The sequence below is a fragment of the Tamandua tetradactyla genome, chromosome 25 (genome assembly GCF_023851605.1).
Source record: "Tamandua tetradactyla isolate mTamTet1 chromosome 25, mTamTet1.pri, whole genome shotgun sequence".
Classification (NCBI taxonomy): Eukaryota; Metazoa; Chordata; class Mammalia; order Pilosa; family Myrmecophagidae; genus Tamandua; species Tamandua tetradactyla.
Window position 1 is genome coordinate 27963191 of NC_135351.1, and position 17457 is coordinate 27980647.

Here is a 17457-nt window from a genome sequence, read left to right on the forward strand (position 1 = left end):
GACAACTGGGCGTCACCACCTGGCCAAACTGACAGATGAACCTGACCATGGCACTTTTCCCTAAACATTTTTTTTTTTTCTTTTTGTAATAAAGCTTTTGGTGTGGTTGGGCAGTACAAACTTCAAGTGCAGGTATTCTGTTACATATAATCTAACAGACAAAATCGAGTGAAATTCTTTTTATGACAATCTAAGAGCCTCACTTTAGGCATCTGAACACATGACACTCCATTTCTACCCAGAGTTGGGCCAGTGGAGTTGGGCTCCTACAAGTGAGTGGTAACCCCCGCTACCTCCAGCTGACTTTATGTACAGAAGATCATCTGGCAGCCAGAAAAAGCTCACAGCCAAAGAGATAGCAACTTAAAGTCCTGTATTGAAATAGTTAAGGCTGAAATCTTATCAATAGGTTAAGGGGTGACTGTAGTTTGCGGTAGGATTTAGTATTTTGGGGTGTCTGGGTTTAATACCATCCAATAATCCCCAAGGCTCACCATTTAATCCTAACATTATATGGGTAATGCATCTTCCAATGAATTCCTGTTTTACACATTTAATTTTTATGAGGTCATTTTAAACAGCAGTGCCGAAGTTTGGGTGTTGCAGTAACTATGAAAATTTATATAGAACTTTTCAACTATCTAAAAGAAAACACTGAAGGATGATATACCAGTTTTTATTATTTATTCCAGTTTTTCAGGCGAATACATTGATATACACAGCTGCGTCATGTAAATGTATTTAGATAAATTAGTTTCTGTGAAAACCAATTAGGAAATATAACACCTCTGCAAAATTCTCAGGCCATCCAGACCAATTGTCATTAGCCAATATTTGCAAATGATATTTTAGAGGACGGTGTTCTTTAAGCTCCTTCATGCAAGACAGGTTATTGCACGTTATGACAGAAAGAACGTAGCAAGACCAAAATTTAACAAGGAGGTTGTTGTTTGTTTCACTTTTGGTGATAGAGTCAACTTTTCCTTCAATAAGACCAATGAGAATAGGAAGAAAATTCAGATGTTTGGCTTTTCTCTGGCTCACAGGGTTTAAGTAACACCAGCATGCTACACCCTGGAGCAGCAAGATCTTGATTTGCGGCACCATTTTCTGGTTTCCCAACAAGTCAGCTATATCCTTCATGTACTCAGTTGCAAATTTCCCAGCAGTTGGTCCTCCTGTAAAACAAGTGTTTGCATTTCCAATAACATTTGATATATCTAATTACTAGTCAAAATTTTGGAATCCTCATATATGTTCATGTTCTTTTTTCTAGAAAGCTGACACTTTGTGTTCTTTGAATTTTCCTTTCTCGCCACCTCATATGCTGCTTTGAAGACTAGAATGTATGCATTGAACTAGGAAGAGTATTTCAATAAGCAAAGGCTAAATAGTAAATAGGTAAAGCACTGAAAGGTCACTGCCCACCAAATACTCCTCCCTGGTTCCTTTAATCAGGCACTATTTGGATGGTGAGGAATAATTGGCATAGTTGGTCATCTTCTAGCCCCTGCAGTTTTTTTTTTCTGTTTTGTTTTTGTTTTTCTCATGGGCAGGCACCGGGAATTGAACCCAGGTCTCCAGCATGGTAGGCGAGAACACTGCCTGCTGAGGCACTGTGCCCCCCCCCCCCCTTTTATTTGCCCCTGCAGTTTTGATCCTGCTTGTACTTCTCTTGCATCACTGCAATCAATGGCTCCAAGAATATTCTACTGAACATTAAAGATCTAGTTGAAGCCTGGGCATAAGTACTTTATGTCCCACCAGTACAGCTAAGGCAGTGACATTTTAAAACAGAACTTGGCTAACTATCATCAAAGTAAAGGATGCTGATCTTTTTTATAAGTAACCAGCTCTTTCTGTCTGCAAGACAGATAAAGCTATACAGGGAAATATATATGTGGTGGATATAGCTATATAAGGGAAATGGGCCTGCCCCATGTGATGGGTGGCATTTAACTTTCCTTCCTGTGGTAATGTCTCCTGAGTTTCCTGGCTTTCCTCTATCCCAGAGGTTCCCAACCATTTTGACACCAAGGACCACTTTTACTGTTATCTCTCATGGAAAATATTCTTTGAAAGATTTAGTCTATTAGAGGACATCTAAGCAATTCATTTTCCCATTGAAAAAAATCTAAGACAGAGATGTAATGTTAGGACATATCCTGAAATTTATTAGAAACAAAAAAGGGGTGGGCAGTGAATTTGGACTTGACAGTCATTAGAGCAGTGTGTATTTAAGATGATTTACCACTTAAATTTCTAACCAAGTAATTTATTAATAGCTGTCTTTCCCTGATGTAGCTATTAGCTTTCCCAGTTGGTGTTTTAAGAGCATTAAATTCTTATTGATTTTTTTCTAAGCTGTTTACTGAATAACACAGTTTTACAAGATAAAGAAATAAAACACTGAGTAGTTTTACTCTGGGTTGGAATTATATCCCTAGGTTGAAGTTGTATCAACTCAGTATAGATTCTTTGATTTTTTATATTAACGAAAGCTCTGAGAGTAAGTTTCAGTATACATATTTTTAATTAATAAAAATGGGAAAATATTTAATTAGTAATTTATTTGATGGACATATTTTAAAACATGAGATCCTTGAGGAGAAAATAATTAATAATCTTTGATGGGGCGAAGATAAAAAACTGATAATTTAGATAAAAGATGTTGGAATTTTAAGATTAGAACTATGAAAATCATAAATTTACAGCAATTTAATAAGCAAAAGGATTTTGAACCTCTGTTTTAGCCCATCTGGTTGAATCAATACCTGTGAAGGACAACATTCCAATTCTATAGGCAGCTTGCGCTCTCTTCTCCATGGGTAGAGATTTATTTCTCAACATACGGCCAAGTACTGAAATTTTTTCTCTGTGAAAAATACTGTCAGTCGAAGATGTGTGTTCTTCCTCCTTCCTAAGGAAAAAGTCCTTAACAGTGCCTGTCCAGAATTTCTGGAGGCTGTGATACAGCCCAACAAAATAGTAACGAATCTGAATCCAAACTCGCCTACAAAAAACACAGGTCTTACCCATTGTGTTAAAAAGCCAGTGGTGTTTCAGCTACACCACACGCAGTGACACGAGCTCATAGTCGAGAACTCTGGAATGCATCACTTAGCAACACTGTAGAATGGAATACACAAATCGGGGAAAGCAATGTATGCCTAACTTCTTCAGCCTGGCATCCAAGACCTTCTACAATTTGAACTGAACTAAGTTTTACTTTCACTTCTTTGATGCACAAAACCTCAACTTAAACTGTTTTCCCCTTAACATACACTAAACAGTTGCTCAGGTTAAAAGTTCTGGATTCATTCCTTGACTTTTTTCTGTGTCTCATATCCCATATGCAACCTATCAGCAAATCCTACTGGCTCTAATTTCAAAATATATCCTTAATTTGGGATGTTCTACAAAATAAACTTGCCCATAATCTTCAAATATATCATAGTGAAAGTTAAGAAAAACAAAAAAACCAGATTACTGTTCTAGATTAAAGGAAACTGAAGAGACATGACAATTAAATTCAATGCGTATTCCTTGGTTGCATCTTGTATGCACAGTACACATGTGTGTGTATGCACATGCATGTGTGTGTAGCTGCTATAAAGGGTATTACTGGGACAATTTGGGAAATATAGTCCTGTACTGTCCAGGACGGCAACCCTAGCATCATGTGGCTTTTCTGCACTTGAAATGTGACTAGCCTAAATTCAGATGTGCTATAAATGTAAAATGCACAGTGGATTTCAAAGACTTATCTGGAAAAAAGAGAATGGAAAATATTAATATTTATATTTATTACTTGTTGAAATGCTATTTTAGGCATTTTGGGTTATAAAGTGTTATTAAAAGTAACTTCTGTCCTTTTTTTACTTTTTAAAATAAAAATATGGCTACTGCAAAATCTAAAATACCAAGCATGCCCTTGTTCCCTCTTCCTGGAAAGCTGTTCCCACAGACCTGGCTCGCCCTACCCCTTCCTCAGGTCGGTCCTCAAATGTAATTTTCTCAGCAAAGTCTCCCCTGACCACTCTCTTTACACTTGTCATCTTTGCCCTTCCCAGGCCTCCAATTTCGTGCAATCGTTATTCCACTTGCCTGCCTTACTGTGCCCCTGGCAGGAGAGAAGCCTGTACAGGCAACAGTCTGTGTCTGCCTGTTTTCTTGTTGCTGCTGAATCTCCAGTGCCAAGAACAGTCCCTGGTACATACTTTATTCATGACGAGTATTTGATAAATGCTTGCCAAATAAATGAAAACTTAGAGAGCTGGGTTTAGCAAACAACATTGTTCCCTGCACGAAGATGGCAGAACTTTCTCAAAATCAAAAGTGTTTGGCTGCCGACTCAGTAAAAGCAATTATTGGTATTTAAGGAGTCACTCAGTAAATACTTATTTTTAGTGTTGAATGTTAGGGGTGCCTTTGTGTCATGCTGATAGGTTTGGGGCTGGGCGCATATTCACACGATGAGGGCTCTCCTGGGCTGTGAGGCACTTACAGTTTCTTTCATGGAGACCACAACTCAGAAGCTCAGCTCATTTTTTCCCACTTAACCTGAGAGGTAAGTATTATTATCCCCATTTATAGTTGAAGGAATTTCAAGACAAGAATTAACTCAGGTTGAGAATGAGGAGTGTGTTGTATAAATACCAATCAAGAAGGGCATGTAAAAAATGCAATCCTCTGTACATGAGATGAGTAATTAAAAAATAATTTTTATTTTAGCTTACACAATTGAAAGAGTGATGAATACAAATGCCACAAAACTAAAAGTACCCCCCCAACCCGACCAAAAATGCAGAAGTGAATACAAAAGATATGGAATGGATCACTCATGCAATATTCAAAATATTAAAAAAACAAACAAATAAAAACCCACTGTAACATCTCTGATTTGACTTTCTGTAAAAAGCCATTTCAATCATTTAATAGTATTATAGTCTGTACAATGTACCTTTAAAATGAAGGATATATGCATATATATAATATTTATAAATATACAAAAATATACATTATAACTTCACAGTCAAAACAACTATTGGCCAGGAAGCCTGGCAAACAGTTTTCACTTTAAAATGACATGAGTCCTTTAGAAAGTCTTACTAAAATGTAAATATTTAAAATGACATCTAAATGATATTTTTATACAAACATGTCCCATAGTACAGTGGAGATCCCAGTTTTAATTACACCCATGTATTACTTTGATACCTTGGCATACCCCACCTTGTACACTCTTAAGAGGAAGAAAAGTTACTGCTACTAACAGTCTTGTACTTTAATGCACTTGCTATCCTGAACTGAAGCAGTAGCAGGAGTTGTTGTTTTAACTACTGGGCCAGGAGCCTACCCAGTGGTGAATGCTTCCTCTGGGGCAGCCGTCAGCTCAGGGCTTCTCTCTGCTTTCCAATCTCACAGCCTTTCCTACAGAAGCAAGGACCACCCTGTAATGTCCCTCCACCCTCACCCTGTTAAGATTCTTTCAACTTCCAAGTTCTTCCATCTCAATGAGCACCACGGCTGTCTGAACTCATGACTTTTGTTTTGACTTGTCTTAGCAGCAAAGAACCTCTCAGCAAGAGTACTGTAAAATAATGGCTCTCTTTAATATAAAAGAAGCATAAGCTTTGAGTTTTTTCTTTATTTAAGAGTATGGATGTAAAAAAAAAAAGAGTATGGATGTAATCTTAATAAGGTACTTTTTAGTCATCCACCTATCTTTTTACAATAATGAAAATATGAACTGAAGTTTCCAAGATGGAGACAAGAAACAAAATAGTGGGGGGTTTTAAAAAAATAAATTAAAAAAAATTAAACTGTTACAATGGGTCACTCCTCCAAGGTCTGCAGGCAAACTATTATTTGAAGAAATCATTTTTTGTGCTTTGCATTTACAGTAAAATTAGGGAGCTAAGGGGGCCACTCAACCCTGAGAACACGACAGAGAAAAACTGCAAGGCATGTGATGTTTATCAAAGTATCACGTAACTAATTCCAGCTTATAGAACTTTCAAAAAAGTACAAAGATGGCTATTTTCAAATCCCATACATATTAGATAAGAAGGACTCTTCTAAGGATTGTCAGAAATAATCAACAGTGTAGTCTACTGAATTCTACATAGTCTGATCCTATTGGCCAAAGGAAAAAGTAGATAGGTACTGTAAAAATAAACTTTAAATTCTTTTCTATACCATATTACATTTCCAGACAACTTCAGCAGAACTCTTCAAGTTTTAATCATGTTCCAGTGAAATCACAGCACCATCCTGGGTAAAATGACCAGATATTAAGCCAGTGAGCTGTCAGGCAGAGTCACTGCAATTAAAAGGCCGAAGTGACTTCAGTTCCATGGCGACCTCCAACTTGAACGCAGTCTCGAGGAAATTTGTCCAGCTGCTCGTACGCCAGCCGCCCGTCTTCTCCTAGAGACACACAGTAATCATCATACCTATCTAAATTTAACTTTTAATTCAGCACTCAAAATAATAAATATCAGTTTAGTTTAGGTATGGATTGCTAAATTTTAGAAAAGCACCTTATTTTATTCTTAATTATATTATTATTTTCTAGGTACTATTTGGAACAAACGAACTTTTGAGCTCATGTCAGAATGCCAGGGTATGAAACAGAGTAGAAGAACTTATGGCCATTTGTATCAATAATTTCACATAATTGATACAATCATATGGATTCTATTTTAAGTGCATTAGGGATTTCAATATGGCTGACTCGACTTCAGCATTACACTTTTACATAGGCATACATTATAACTGTTACATCCAAATGATCTTTTATAAAGGTTTAATTTAGGCTTTCAAGCCTCAGGTTAAAAAAGACTATTGTATAAATACACGGTGGCACTATCTGCCAGCAAACAGTTAGTTCAGTTTTGTCAGTAGTACTATCTTTTTTTTAGTGTTTTTTAAAATTTAATTTATTTTGTATTATCAAACCAAAACAACATACAAATGTGAACATTCTTAACATACAAATATTCTGTGCCATCAATGGCTCACAATATCATCACATAGTAGTATATTCATCACCATGATCATTTTTTAGAACATTTGTATCACCCCATAAAAAGAAATAACAAGTAAAAAGAAAAAACTCACACATACCATACCCCTTACCCCTCCCTCTCACTGACCACTAGGTTTTTCCATCTACTCAATAGATTTCAAACTTTGTTCCCCCTTATTTTTTCTATACACCTTACACTCCCTTTCATTGTTCACTAGTATTTCAATCTACTCTATTTTAACATTTGTTCCCCCCTATTATTTATTTATTTTTAATCCATATGTTTTACTCATCTGTCAATATCATAGATAAAAGGAGCATCAGACACAAGGTTTTCACAATCACACAGTCACAGTGCGAAAACTACATCATTATACATTCATCTTCAAGAAACATGGTTACTGGAACACAGTTCTACAGTTTCAGACACTTCCCTCTAGCCTCTCTAATACACTTTAGAGTAAAAAGGGGATCTCTATATAATGCATAAGAAATAACCTCCAGGATAACCTCTCGACTCTGAAATCTCTCAGCCACTGACACTTTATTTTGTCTCATTTCTCTCTTCCCCTTTTTGGTGGAGAAGATTTTCTCAGTCTCTTGATGCTGAGTCTCAGCTCATTCTAGGATTTCTGTCCCACGTTGTCAGGGAGATTTATACCCCTGGGAGTCATGTCCCACATAGAGAGGGTAAGGGCAGTGAGTCTGCTTGCTCTGTTGACTGACAGATAGGCCACATCTGAGCCACAAAAGAGGATCTCTGGGAGTGACACTTAGGCCTGATTTTAAGTAGGCTTAGTCTATCCTTTGTGAGGGTAACTTTCAGATGAACAAACCCCAAGATTGAGGGCTTGCCCTATTGATTTGGTTGTCTCCACTGCTTGTGAAAATATCAGGAATTCTCCAAATGGGGAAGCTGGCCTCTTTCTCGCCATTCTCCCAAGGGGATTTTGCAAATACTTTTTTTATTCACTGTTCAAATCACTCCAGGATTTATCAGGGCACCACTCTGGACAAACCTACAAAATCTCATGCCCTGGCCATCTAGCCCTCCTCTTCCCCCTTCTCCGCCGGCACTCCCGCCACCATCTAGCTCTCCTCTTCCCCCTCCTCCGCGGGCGCTCCTGCCGCCATCTAGCCCTCCTCTTCCTCTTTCTCCGGCGGCGCTCCCGCCGCCATCTAGCCCTCCTCTTCCTCTTTCTCCGGCGGCGCTCCATCTGCCATCTTATCCTTCCCTTTCTCCTCCTACTCCAGCGGCTCTCCAACCACCACCGTGCCCTCTTCTGCCTTCACCGGCTCCTCCACCACCGTCCTCGACAGCCTTGCCATCCTCATCTTTCCTCCTCCAGAACAGCTACTAGGGGAGTAGAAATGATACAGAACAGCTCCCGGAGCCACGACAGAGATAAAAAAGACAGCGTACCCCATCCTGGAACGGCTGACTGCCTGGGAGAACCCGCTCCGGTGAGATCGCCGAGGGGCGCGGGCTTCCCTGGGTGGGGTGGCAAGCGGCCGGAGTCCCTCCCCTCCTCCTTCCCAGGCCAGCTGGTAGAATTGGGCAGGCGGTCCCCTCAAGCCACAGCAGCTGGCGCCCCCCACCACGTGCGGCCCCCAGGACCAACTGAGAATTGGATCAGAAATCCCCAGGCCGTGGAGAACGGTGACCGGGGGGGTCCCTTCCAAACACGTGACTCTCCGGTCCGGCTGGGAACGGTGCACTCTCCCAGGCCGCAGCGGCTGGCACCCTCCTGCCACGCTTGGCGCCCCGGGTCGACTAGGAAATTCGGACAGGCGCTCTCCCGGGCTGTGGCAGCCGGTGACCCTCCCCACGTTCGGACCCCCGGGCCGGCTGGCACTCTTCCAAGCCGCTTCGGCTGGCGAACCTCCCCCACGGCGAGAGTTTTCCAAAGCTAAAGGACCCACAGCAACTTTTACTGGTGGGACCCACAGACAAACGTGTGCCACGAGCGCCACCTACTTGGCAGGATAAGAAAAACAGATCCCAGAGATTTCACAGAAAAATCTTTCAACCTGTTGGGTCCAACACCCAGGGAAATCTGACTAAATGCCTAGACGCCAGCAGAAGATAATGGATCATGCTCAGAAAATTGATATGGCCCAGTCAAAGGAACAAACCAATAATAGTTCAAATGAGATACAGGAGCTGAGACAACTAATGCTGAATATACGAACAGAAATGGAAAACCTCTTCAAAAACGAAACTGATAAATTGAGGGAGGACATGAAAAAGACATGGGCTGAACAAAAAGAAGAAATAGAAAAACTGAAAAAACAAATCACAGAACTTATGGAAGTGAAGGATAAAGTAGAAAAGATGGAAAAAACAATGGATACCTACAATGATAGATTTAAAGAGACAGAAGATAGAATTAGTGATTTGGAGGATGGAACATCTGAATTCCAAAAAGAAACAGAAACTATCGGGAAAAGAATGGAAAAATTTGAACAGGGTATCAGGGAACTCAAGGACAATATAAACCGCACAAATATACGTGTTGTGGGTGTCCCAGAAGGAGAAGAGAAGGGAAAAGGAGGAGAAAAACTAATGGAAGAAATTATCACTGAATATTTCCCAACTCTTATGAAAGACCTAAAATTACAGATCCAAGAAGTGCAGCGCACCCCAAAGAGATTAGACCCAAATAGGTGTTCTCCAAGACACTTACTAGTTAGAATGTCAGAGGTCAAAGAGAAAGAGAGGATCTTGAAAGCAGCAAGAGAAAAACAATTCATCACATACAAGGGAAACCCAATAAGACTATGTGTAGATTTCTCAGCAGAAACCATGGAAGCTAGAAGACAGTGGGATGATATATTTAAATTACTAAAAGAGAAAAACTGCCAACCAAGACTCCTATATCCCGCAAAATTGTCCTTCAAAAAGAGGGAGAAATTAAAACATTCTCAGACAAAAAGTCACCGAGAGAATTTGTGACCAAGAGACCAGCTCTGCAAGAAATACTAAAGGGAGCACTAGAGTCAGATATGAAAAGACAGAAGAGAGAGGTATGGAGAAGAGTGTAGAAAAAAGGAAAGTCAGATATGATATATATAATACAAAAGGCAAAATGGTAGAGGAAAATATTATCCAAACAGTAATAACACTAAATGTTAATGGACTGAATTCCCCAATCAAAAGACATAGACTGGCAGAATGGATTAAAAAACAGGATCCTTCTATATGCTGTCTACAGGAAACACATCTTAGACCCAAAGATAAACATAGGTTGAAAGTGAAAGGTTGGGAAAAGATATTTCATGCAAATAACAACCAGAAAAGAGCAGGAGTGGCTACACTAATATCCAACAAATTAGACTTCAAATGTAAAGCAGTTAAAAGAGACAAAGAAGGACACTATCTACTAATAAAAGGAACAATTAAACAAGAAGACATAACAATCATAAATATTTATGGACCGAACCAGAATGCCCCAAAATACGTGAGGAATACACTGCAAACACTGAAAAGGGAAATAGACACATATACCATAATAGTTGGAGACTTCAATTCACCACTCTCATCAATGGACAGAACATCTAGACAGAGGATCAATAAAGAAATAGAGAATCTGAATATTACTATAAATGAGCTAGACTTAACAGACATTTATAGGACATTACATCCCACAACAGCAGGATACACCTTTTTCTCAAGTGCTCATGGATCATTCTCAAAGATAGACCATATGCTGGGTCACAAAGCAAGTCTTAACAAATTTAAAAAGATTGAAATCTTACACAACACTTTCTCGGATCATAAAGGAATGAAGTTGGAAATCAATAATAGGCGGAGTGCCAGAAAATTCACAAATACATGGAGGCTCAACAACACACTCTTAAACAACAAGTGGGTCAAAGAAGAAATTGCAAGAGAAATTAGTAAATACCTCGAGGCGAATGAAAATGAAAACACAACATATCAAAATTATGGGACGCAGCAAAGGCAGTGCTAAGAGGGAAATTTATTGCCCTAAATGCCTATATCAGAAAAGAAGAAAAGGCAAAAATGCAGGAATTAACTGTCCACTTGGAAGAACTGGAGAAAGAACAGCAAACTAATCCCAAAGCAAGCAAAAGGAAAGAAATAACAAAGATTAGAGCAGAAATAAATGAAATTGAAAACAATAGAGAAAATCAATAAGACCAGAAGTTGGTTCTATGAGAAAATCAATAAGATTGATGGGCCCCTATCAAGATTGACAAAAAGAAGAAGAGAGAGGATGCAAATAAATAAGATCAGAAATGGAAGAGGAGACATAACTACTGACCTCACAGAAATAAAGGAGGTAATAACAGGATACTATGAACAACTTTACGCTAATAAATACAACAATTTAGATGAAATGGACGGGTTCCTGGAAAGGCATGAACAACCAACTTTGACTCAAGAAGAAATAGATGACCTCAACAAACCAATCACAAGTAAAGAAATTGAATTAGTCATTCAAAAGCTTCCTAAAAAGAAAAGTCCAGGACCAGATGGCTTCACATGTGAATTTATCAAACATTCCAGAAAGAATTAGTACCAACTCTCCTCAAACTCTTCAAAAAAATCGAAGTGGAGGGAAAACTACCTAATTCATTCTATGAAGCCAACATCACCCTCATACCAAAACCAGGCAAAGATATTACAAAAAAAGAAAACTACAGACCAATCTCTCTAATGAATATAGATGCAAAAAACCTCAATAAAATTCTAGCAAATTGTATCCAACAACACATTAAAAGAATTATACATCATGACCAAGTAGGATTCATCCCAGGTATGCAAGGATGGTTCAACATAAGAAAATCAATTAATGTAATACACCATATCAACAAATCAAAGCAGAAAAATCACATGATCATCTCAATTGATGCAGAGAAGACATTTGACAAGATTCAACATCCTTTCCTGTTGAAAACACTTCAAAAGATAGGAATACAAGGGAACTTCCTTAAAATGATAGAGGGAATATATGAAAAACCCACAGCTAATATCATCCTCAATGGGGAAATATTGAAAACTTTCCCCCTAAGATCAGGAACAAGACAAGGATGTCCACTATCACCACTATTATTCAACATTGTGTTGGAGGTTCTAGCCAGAGCAATTAGACAAGAAAAAGAAATAAAAGGCATCAAAATTGGAAAGGTAGAAGTAAAACTATCACTGTTTGCAGACGATATGATACTATACGTCGAAAACCCGGAAAAATCCACAACAAAACTACTAGAGCTAATAAATGAGTACAGCAAAGTAGCAGGTTACAAGATCAACATTCAAAAATCTGTAGCGTTTCTATACACTAGTAATGAACAAGCTGAGGGGGAAATCAAGAAACGAATCCCATTTACAATTGCAACTAAAAGAATAAAATACCTAGGAATAAATTTAACTAAAGAGACAAAAAACCTATATAAAGAAAACTACAAAAAACTGTTAAATCACAGAAGACCTGAATAGATGGAAGGGCATACCGTGTTCATGGATTGGAAGACTAAATATAGTTAAGATGTCAATCCTACCTAAATTGATTTACAGATTCAATGCAATACCAATCAAAATCCCAACAACTTATTTTTCAGAAATAGAAAAAACAATAAGCAAATTTATCTGGAAGGGCAGTGTGCCCTGAATTGCTAAAAACATCTTGAGGAAAAAAAAAATGAAACTGGAGGTCTCACGCTGCCTGACTTTAAGGCATATTATGAAGCCACAGTGGTCAAAACAGCATGGTATTGGCATAAAGATAGATATATCGACCAATGGAATAGAATAGAGTGCTCAGATATAGACCCTCTCATCTATGGACATTTGATCTTTGATAAGGCAGACAAGCCAACTCACCTGGGACAGAACAGTCTCTTCAATAAATGGTGCCTAGAGAACTGGATATCCATATGCAAAAGAATGAAAGAAGACCCATATCTCACACCCTATACAAAAGTTAACTCAAAATGGATCAAAGATCTAAACATTAGGTCTAAGACCATAAAACAGTTAGAGGAAAATGTAGGGAGATATCTTATGAAACTTACAATTGGAGGCGGTTTTATGGACGTTAAACCTAAAGCAAGAGCACTGAAGAAGGAAATAAATAAATGGGAGCTCCTCAAAATTAAACACTTTTGTGCATCAAAGAACTTCATCAAGAAAGTAGAAAGACAGCCTACACAATGGGAGACAATATTTGGAAATGACATATCAGATAAAGGTCTAGTATCCAGAATTTATAAAGAGATTGTTCAACTCAACAACAACAAAAAGACAGCCAACCCAATTACAAAATGGGAAAAAGACTTGAACAGACACCTACCAGAAGAGGAAATACAAATGGCCAAAAGGCACATGAAGAGATGCTCAATGTCCCTGGCCATTAGAGAAATGCAAATCAAAACCACAATGAGATATCATCTCACACCCACCAGAATGGTCATTATCAACAAAACAAAAAATGATAAGGGCTGGAGAGGATGTGGAGAAAGAGGCACACTTATCCACTGTTGGTGGGAATGTCAAATGGTGCAACCACTGTGGAAGGCAGTTTGGTGGTTCCTCAAAAAGCTGAATATAGAATTGCCATACGACCCAGCAATACCATTGCTAGGTATCTACTCAAAGGACTTAAGGGCAAAGACACAAACGGACATTTGCACACCAATGTTTATAGCAGCGTTATTTACAATAGCAAAGAGGTGGAAACAGCCAAAATGTCCATCAACAGAAGAGTGGCTAAACAAACTGAGTATATACATATGATGGAATATTATGCAGCTTTAAGACAGGATAAACTTATGAAGCATGTAATAACATGGATGGACCTAGAGAACATTATGCTGAGTGAGTCTAGCCAAAAACTAAAGGACAAATACTGTATGGTCCCACTGATGTGAACCGACATTCGAGAATAAACTTGGAATATGTCATTGGTAACAGAGACCAGCAGGAGTTAGAAACAGGGTAAGATAATGGGTAATTGGAGCTGAAGGGATATAGACTGTGCAACAGGACTAGATACAAAAACTCAAAAATGGACAGCACAATAATACCTAATTGTAAAGTAATCATGTTAAAACACTGAATGAAGCTGCATCTGAGCTATAGGTTTGTTTTTTTTTTTTACTATTATTACTTTTATTTTTTTTCTCTATATTAACATTCTATATCTTTTTCTGTTGTGTTGCTAGTTCTTCTAAACCAATGCAAATGTACTAAGAAACGATGATCATACATCTATGTGATGATGTTAAGAATTACTGATTGCATATGTAGAATGGTATGATTTCTAAATGTTGGGTTTATTTCTTTTTTTCCGTTAATTAATAAAAAAAAAAGAGAGAAAAAAAAATCTCATGCCCTATTCAAGGTTCCATGTACTTATGGTATTCATTTATACTGTTCATATGTTATATCAGGAAATACACTAGTCAAAATATAAATTTTGTACCAAATAAACATTTTTTTCTTTAGTCTCACATGTAAATTAAAGTTTTAAAATATGAATTACCATCTATTTTCAACACCCTGCAATATTGACATTTCTTTGTTCTTCCTCATGCAAAAACATTTTTTTAAAAATATTTCTTAATTTGTACATTTAGTCACTATCATTGTATACTCTAGGCATTCCTAGATTATACTATCTTAGTCTTTATCGTCTAGTAGCACCACCTTTGCACAGCCAAGATGTATTTGTAAATTATTTGAATATTTTATTCCGATTTTCCTATTTTGAAAAAAATGAAAAGAAAAATGGGAAAATGAAAGTACTGATATCAGTGACAAGAAACAGACTTTTCATACATTTAATACAATTGAGGCAAAGATGGCAATAATTAATTGTGTTCAATCAAAAGTTCACTGGACTAATGTTCAATTGTGAAGGAAAAAACAGTAAAGAAAAAGATCCATGAAATGCTGGAAATATTGGCATGAGTGGGTTTTAAACAAATGGGTGTAATAACGATTTTAGAATATTTTAGGCTAGAAACAAGCCTGTAAGTAAATCAAAAGTCTGTTTTTATTTTGTTTTATTTTTGCACATTTAACTTTTTTAGGGATATACCGGATACAAAAGTAGAGATTTGTGGGCAGTTATTGCTTAATGAGAACAGAATTTTTGCTTGGGGTGATGAAGTTTTGGCAAGGGATGGTGTTGGTAGCACATCATTATAAATGTAATTGATATCACTGAATTGAACACTTAAAAATAATTAAAATGGCAAATTCTGTTTTACTCATATATTATCACAATAAAAAATATGTTTATAAAAAGTACATAACCTAAGGTAAGAAAAAAAAAAGGTCAAGAACTGCCTGTCTTTAAAAGAACTTTGCAGTAACTCCTAAGGGCAAAAGATCCTAAATTTTAGAGATTTTTGTTAGTCTCTGAGGCACATGCTATTTTTCCCCCCTAGTTCAGCAGGTTTCAGTTTCTGGAGAAGGACCCTTTTTTGAAATGAGATACTTATGCAAAGCCCTGATACATAAAATAGATCAGAGCAGCAGCTTTCCGGTGGACGGCAGAGGAGGCGGAGGGACAGAGCGCGGCTTAGCCGGGTCCACTACCTGCTCTCCGCCCGCCCACCCGCCCGCTGGGCCCCAGGCCGCTGAGTGAGACTAATAGCGGGCTGCTCTCAGCACTGACACCCAGTCCGTGGGTGGATTCCAGTTTAGAGGTGTTGCGTCCCTCCACTAGAGTCCCACAGAGTTCCAGGTGGTCTGGGGGGTCAGGGCTCCTTCTCCTTTCCTCTCCCACTGGGTCTCGATGACTCGGGCAAGTCACACAACCTCACCACTCCTGCTCCCTCGTGGGGCTCTCGGGAGGAGTGAATGAGGGAATCCACACGGAGCCCGGCAAGCCCTCTGCTGTGGGCCCGATGACATGCAGCGACACCAGATGCTCTCAGGGCATCTCACTCCTCATTAGCGTTCACTTTTCAGCAGGTTTTGATAAGTGTTGGCTCCTCCTGTATTTAGGCCTTTAACTGCCCAGTGGGAGAGGAAAGACCAAACTTGGGGGCATCAGGCAGGGTGATTCAAGCAGGACTGAGGTTCAGCTGGGACCTGCTGGAATGGCCATAGCTATGGTTAAAACAGCTCTGCCCACTGTGGCAGCCACCTTCCCCATGTGGCTATTTAAATTTAAATGACAATTACAATGAAGTAAAATTAAAACTTCAGTTCCTCAGGCGCAGTAGCCATGTTGGAAACACTCAATAGCCACATATGACTAGGGGAGGCCATATCGGACAGGGCAGATCTAGAACATTCCAATCACCCTGAGTGTTCTATTGGATAGCTCTAGATTAAAATATTGAAATAATTCCACACTGGTTGGTAAATAGCGGCTTCCCTGAGACCCCTGGAGTACCTGCAACAACTCCCAACCCTTTATCACAGGATTTCTCTCTTATCCATTTCCATTATACATATTGTTTTCACCATATTAATTCAGTCATTTCTGTGAGATAAACTTTCCCCAGTATTATGTATCAAGGTCAAAGGAGACTCACAACATTGTGTTCGGGGGAGGGCGGTTCTCAAACTTTGTTGCATATTAGAATCACTCAGGAGGCTTTTAAATGTCCTGATACCAACACATACCTCAGACCAGTTAAATTAAATAGATTCTTTGGGGGTGGAACCCAGAGGTGGATATGTTGTGAAGCTTCCTGGCGATTCTAATGTGCAGCCGAGGCTGTGAACCATGGATGGTGGTGTGAGGTGCAGCGCTGGGGGGAGCAGTGTGTCAAGAGTTAGAAGTAAATTAAAAAAGAGTTAAGGTGAGGCAGGTATGGAATCACTCTTGGAGATGCTACCGTTTGTGTGGCTGCAGTGAATCTTGGAGAACATTCAGTAGGGATAAGCTTCTTCAGACTACATTAGAAATATAAGCATTGTTTGGATCTGCTTTACAAAACGTTTGCATACCTTCACTGTTGGAACACTAAGGGATAACTAAAACCCTGGGTACATTTTTTAGGGAATTAAATACTTTCTATGCCTAAAACAGATATAAGAAATAGCTGTTTTATTCTTCAAACAAACATATGCTGGCTAAGATTTCTATGTGACAAATGATATATTTAATAGCAGAAAGTAGCCTTATTAAACCAGTAACAGTAGGAAAGAACACTTGACAACGAATGCAATTTTCATGGTGACCATAAATCACCATAAGATTCCCCTTCATATTTTTAAGGTCCTATAGTCAAACGAGGGTGGCTTTACTCCAAACAGTATTATTGACTGGCTTATGTTTAAAGACTTCCAGCAGTTCAGCTCTGCATTATAAGAGCGTGTTGTAGCAATAAAGTTATTTACAACTCCTACTTAGACTTTTTAAAAATACAGAGCTATTTCCAACTCCCTCCAGCTCCCAAGGAAAAAAAGTATGAAACAAGCTAGGCCTGAATTT

General features: G+C 38.5%; 3 protein-coding genes across 9 annotated transcripts in view; 1 reads left to right on the plus strand and 2 right to left on the minus strand.

Annotated features, from left to right (window-relative positions):
• The window catches only part of GMNN (geminin DNA replication inhibitor), a 44806-nt gene that overhangs the window by 21178 nt on the left and 6171 nt on the right, over nucleotides 1–17457 (plus strand). The window lies entirely within an intron of this gene.
• ARMH2 (armadillo like helical domain containing 2) lies at nucleotides 668–3123 on the minus strand. The gene is made up of 2 exons (XM_077143512.1): nucleotides 2775–3123; nucleotides 668–1178 (listed from the first exon to the last, which is right to left on the minus strand). The coding sequence occupies exons 1-2, from the start codon at nucleotides 3037–3039 to the stop codon at nucleotides 751–753; spliced, it is 693 nt and encodes a 230-aa protein (XP_076999627.1). The 5' UTR covers nucleotides 3040–3123; the 3' UTR covers nucleotides 668–750.
• RIPOR2 (RHO family interacting cell polarization regulator 2) overlaps nucleotides 4709–17457 on the minus strand; it is a 252946-nt gene continuing 240197 nt past the window's right edge. For 6 of the 7 annotated variants that reach the window (XM_077143797.1, XM_077143790.1, XM_077143791.1 and 3 more), the window contains one exon: nucleotides 4709–6432. In XM_077143797.1, the coding sequence (XP_076999912.1) occupies nucleotides 6332–6432 (101 nt within the window). In that variant the 3' untranslated portion in view covers nucleotides 4709–6331. Of the gene's footprint in view, nucleotides 6433–15645; nucleotides 16104–17457 lie in introns of those variants that run through there. The other variant, XM_077143792.1, reaches the window with a different exon arrangement.

Coding starts and splice junctions, on each gene's coding strand:
- ARMH2 (XM_077143512.1), bottom strand. CDS start 3,039: ATGGGTAAGACCTGTGTTTTTTGTAGGCGAGTTTGGATTCAGATTCGT. Junction 1,179..2,774: donor TGGAATGTTGTCCTTCACAG/GTATTGATTCAA, acceptor CTTGTTTTACAG/GAGGACCAACTGCTGGGAAA.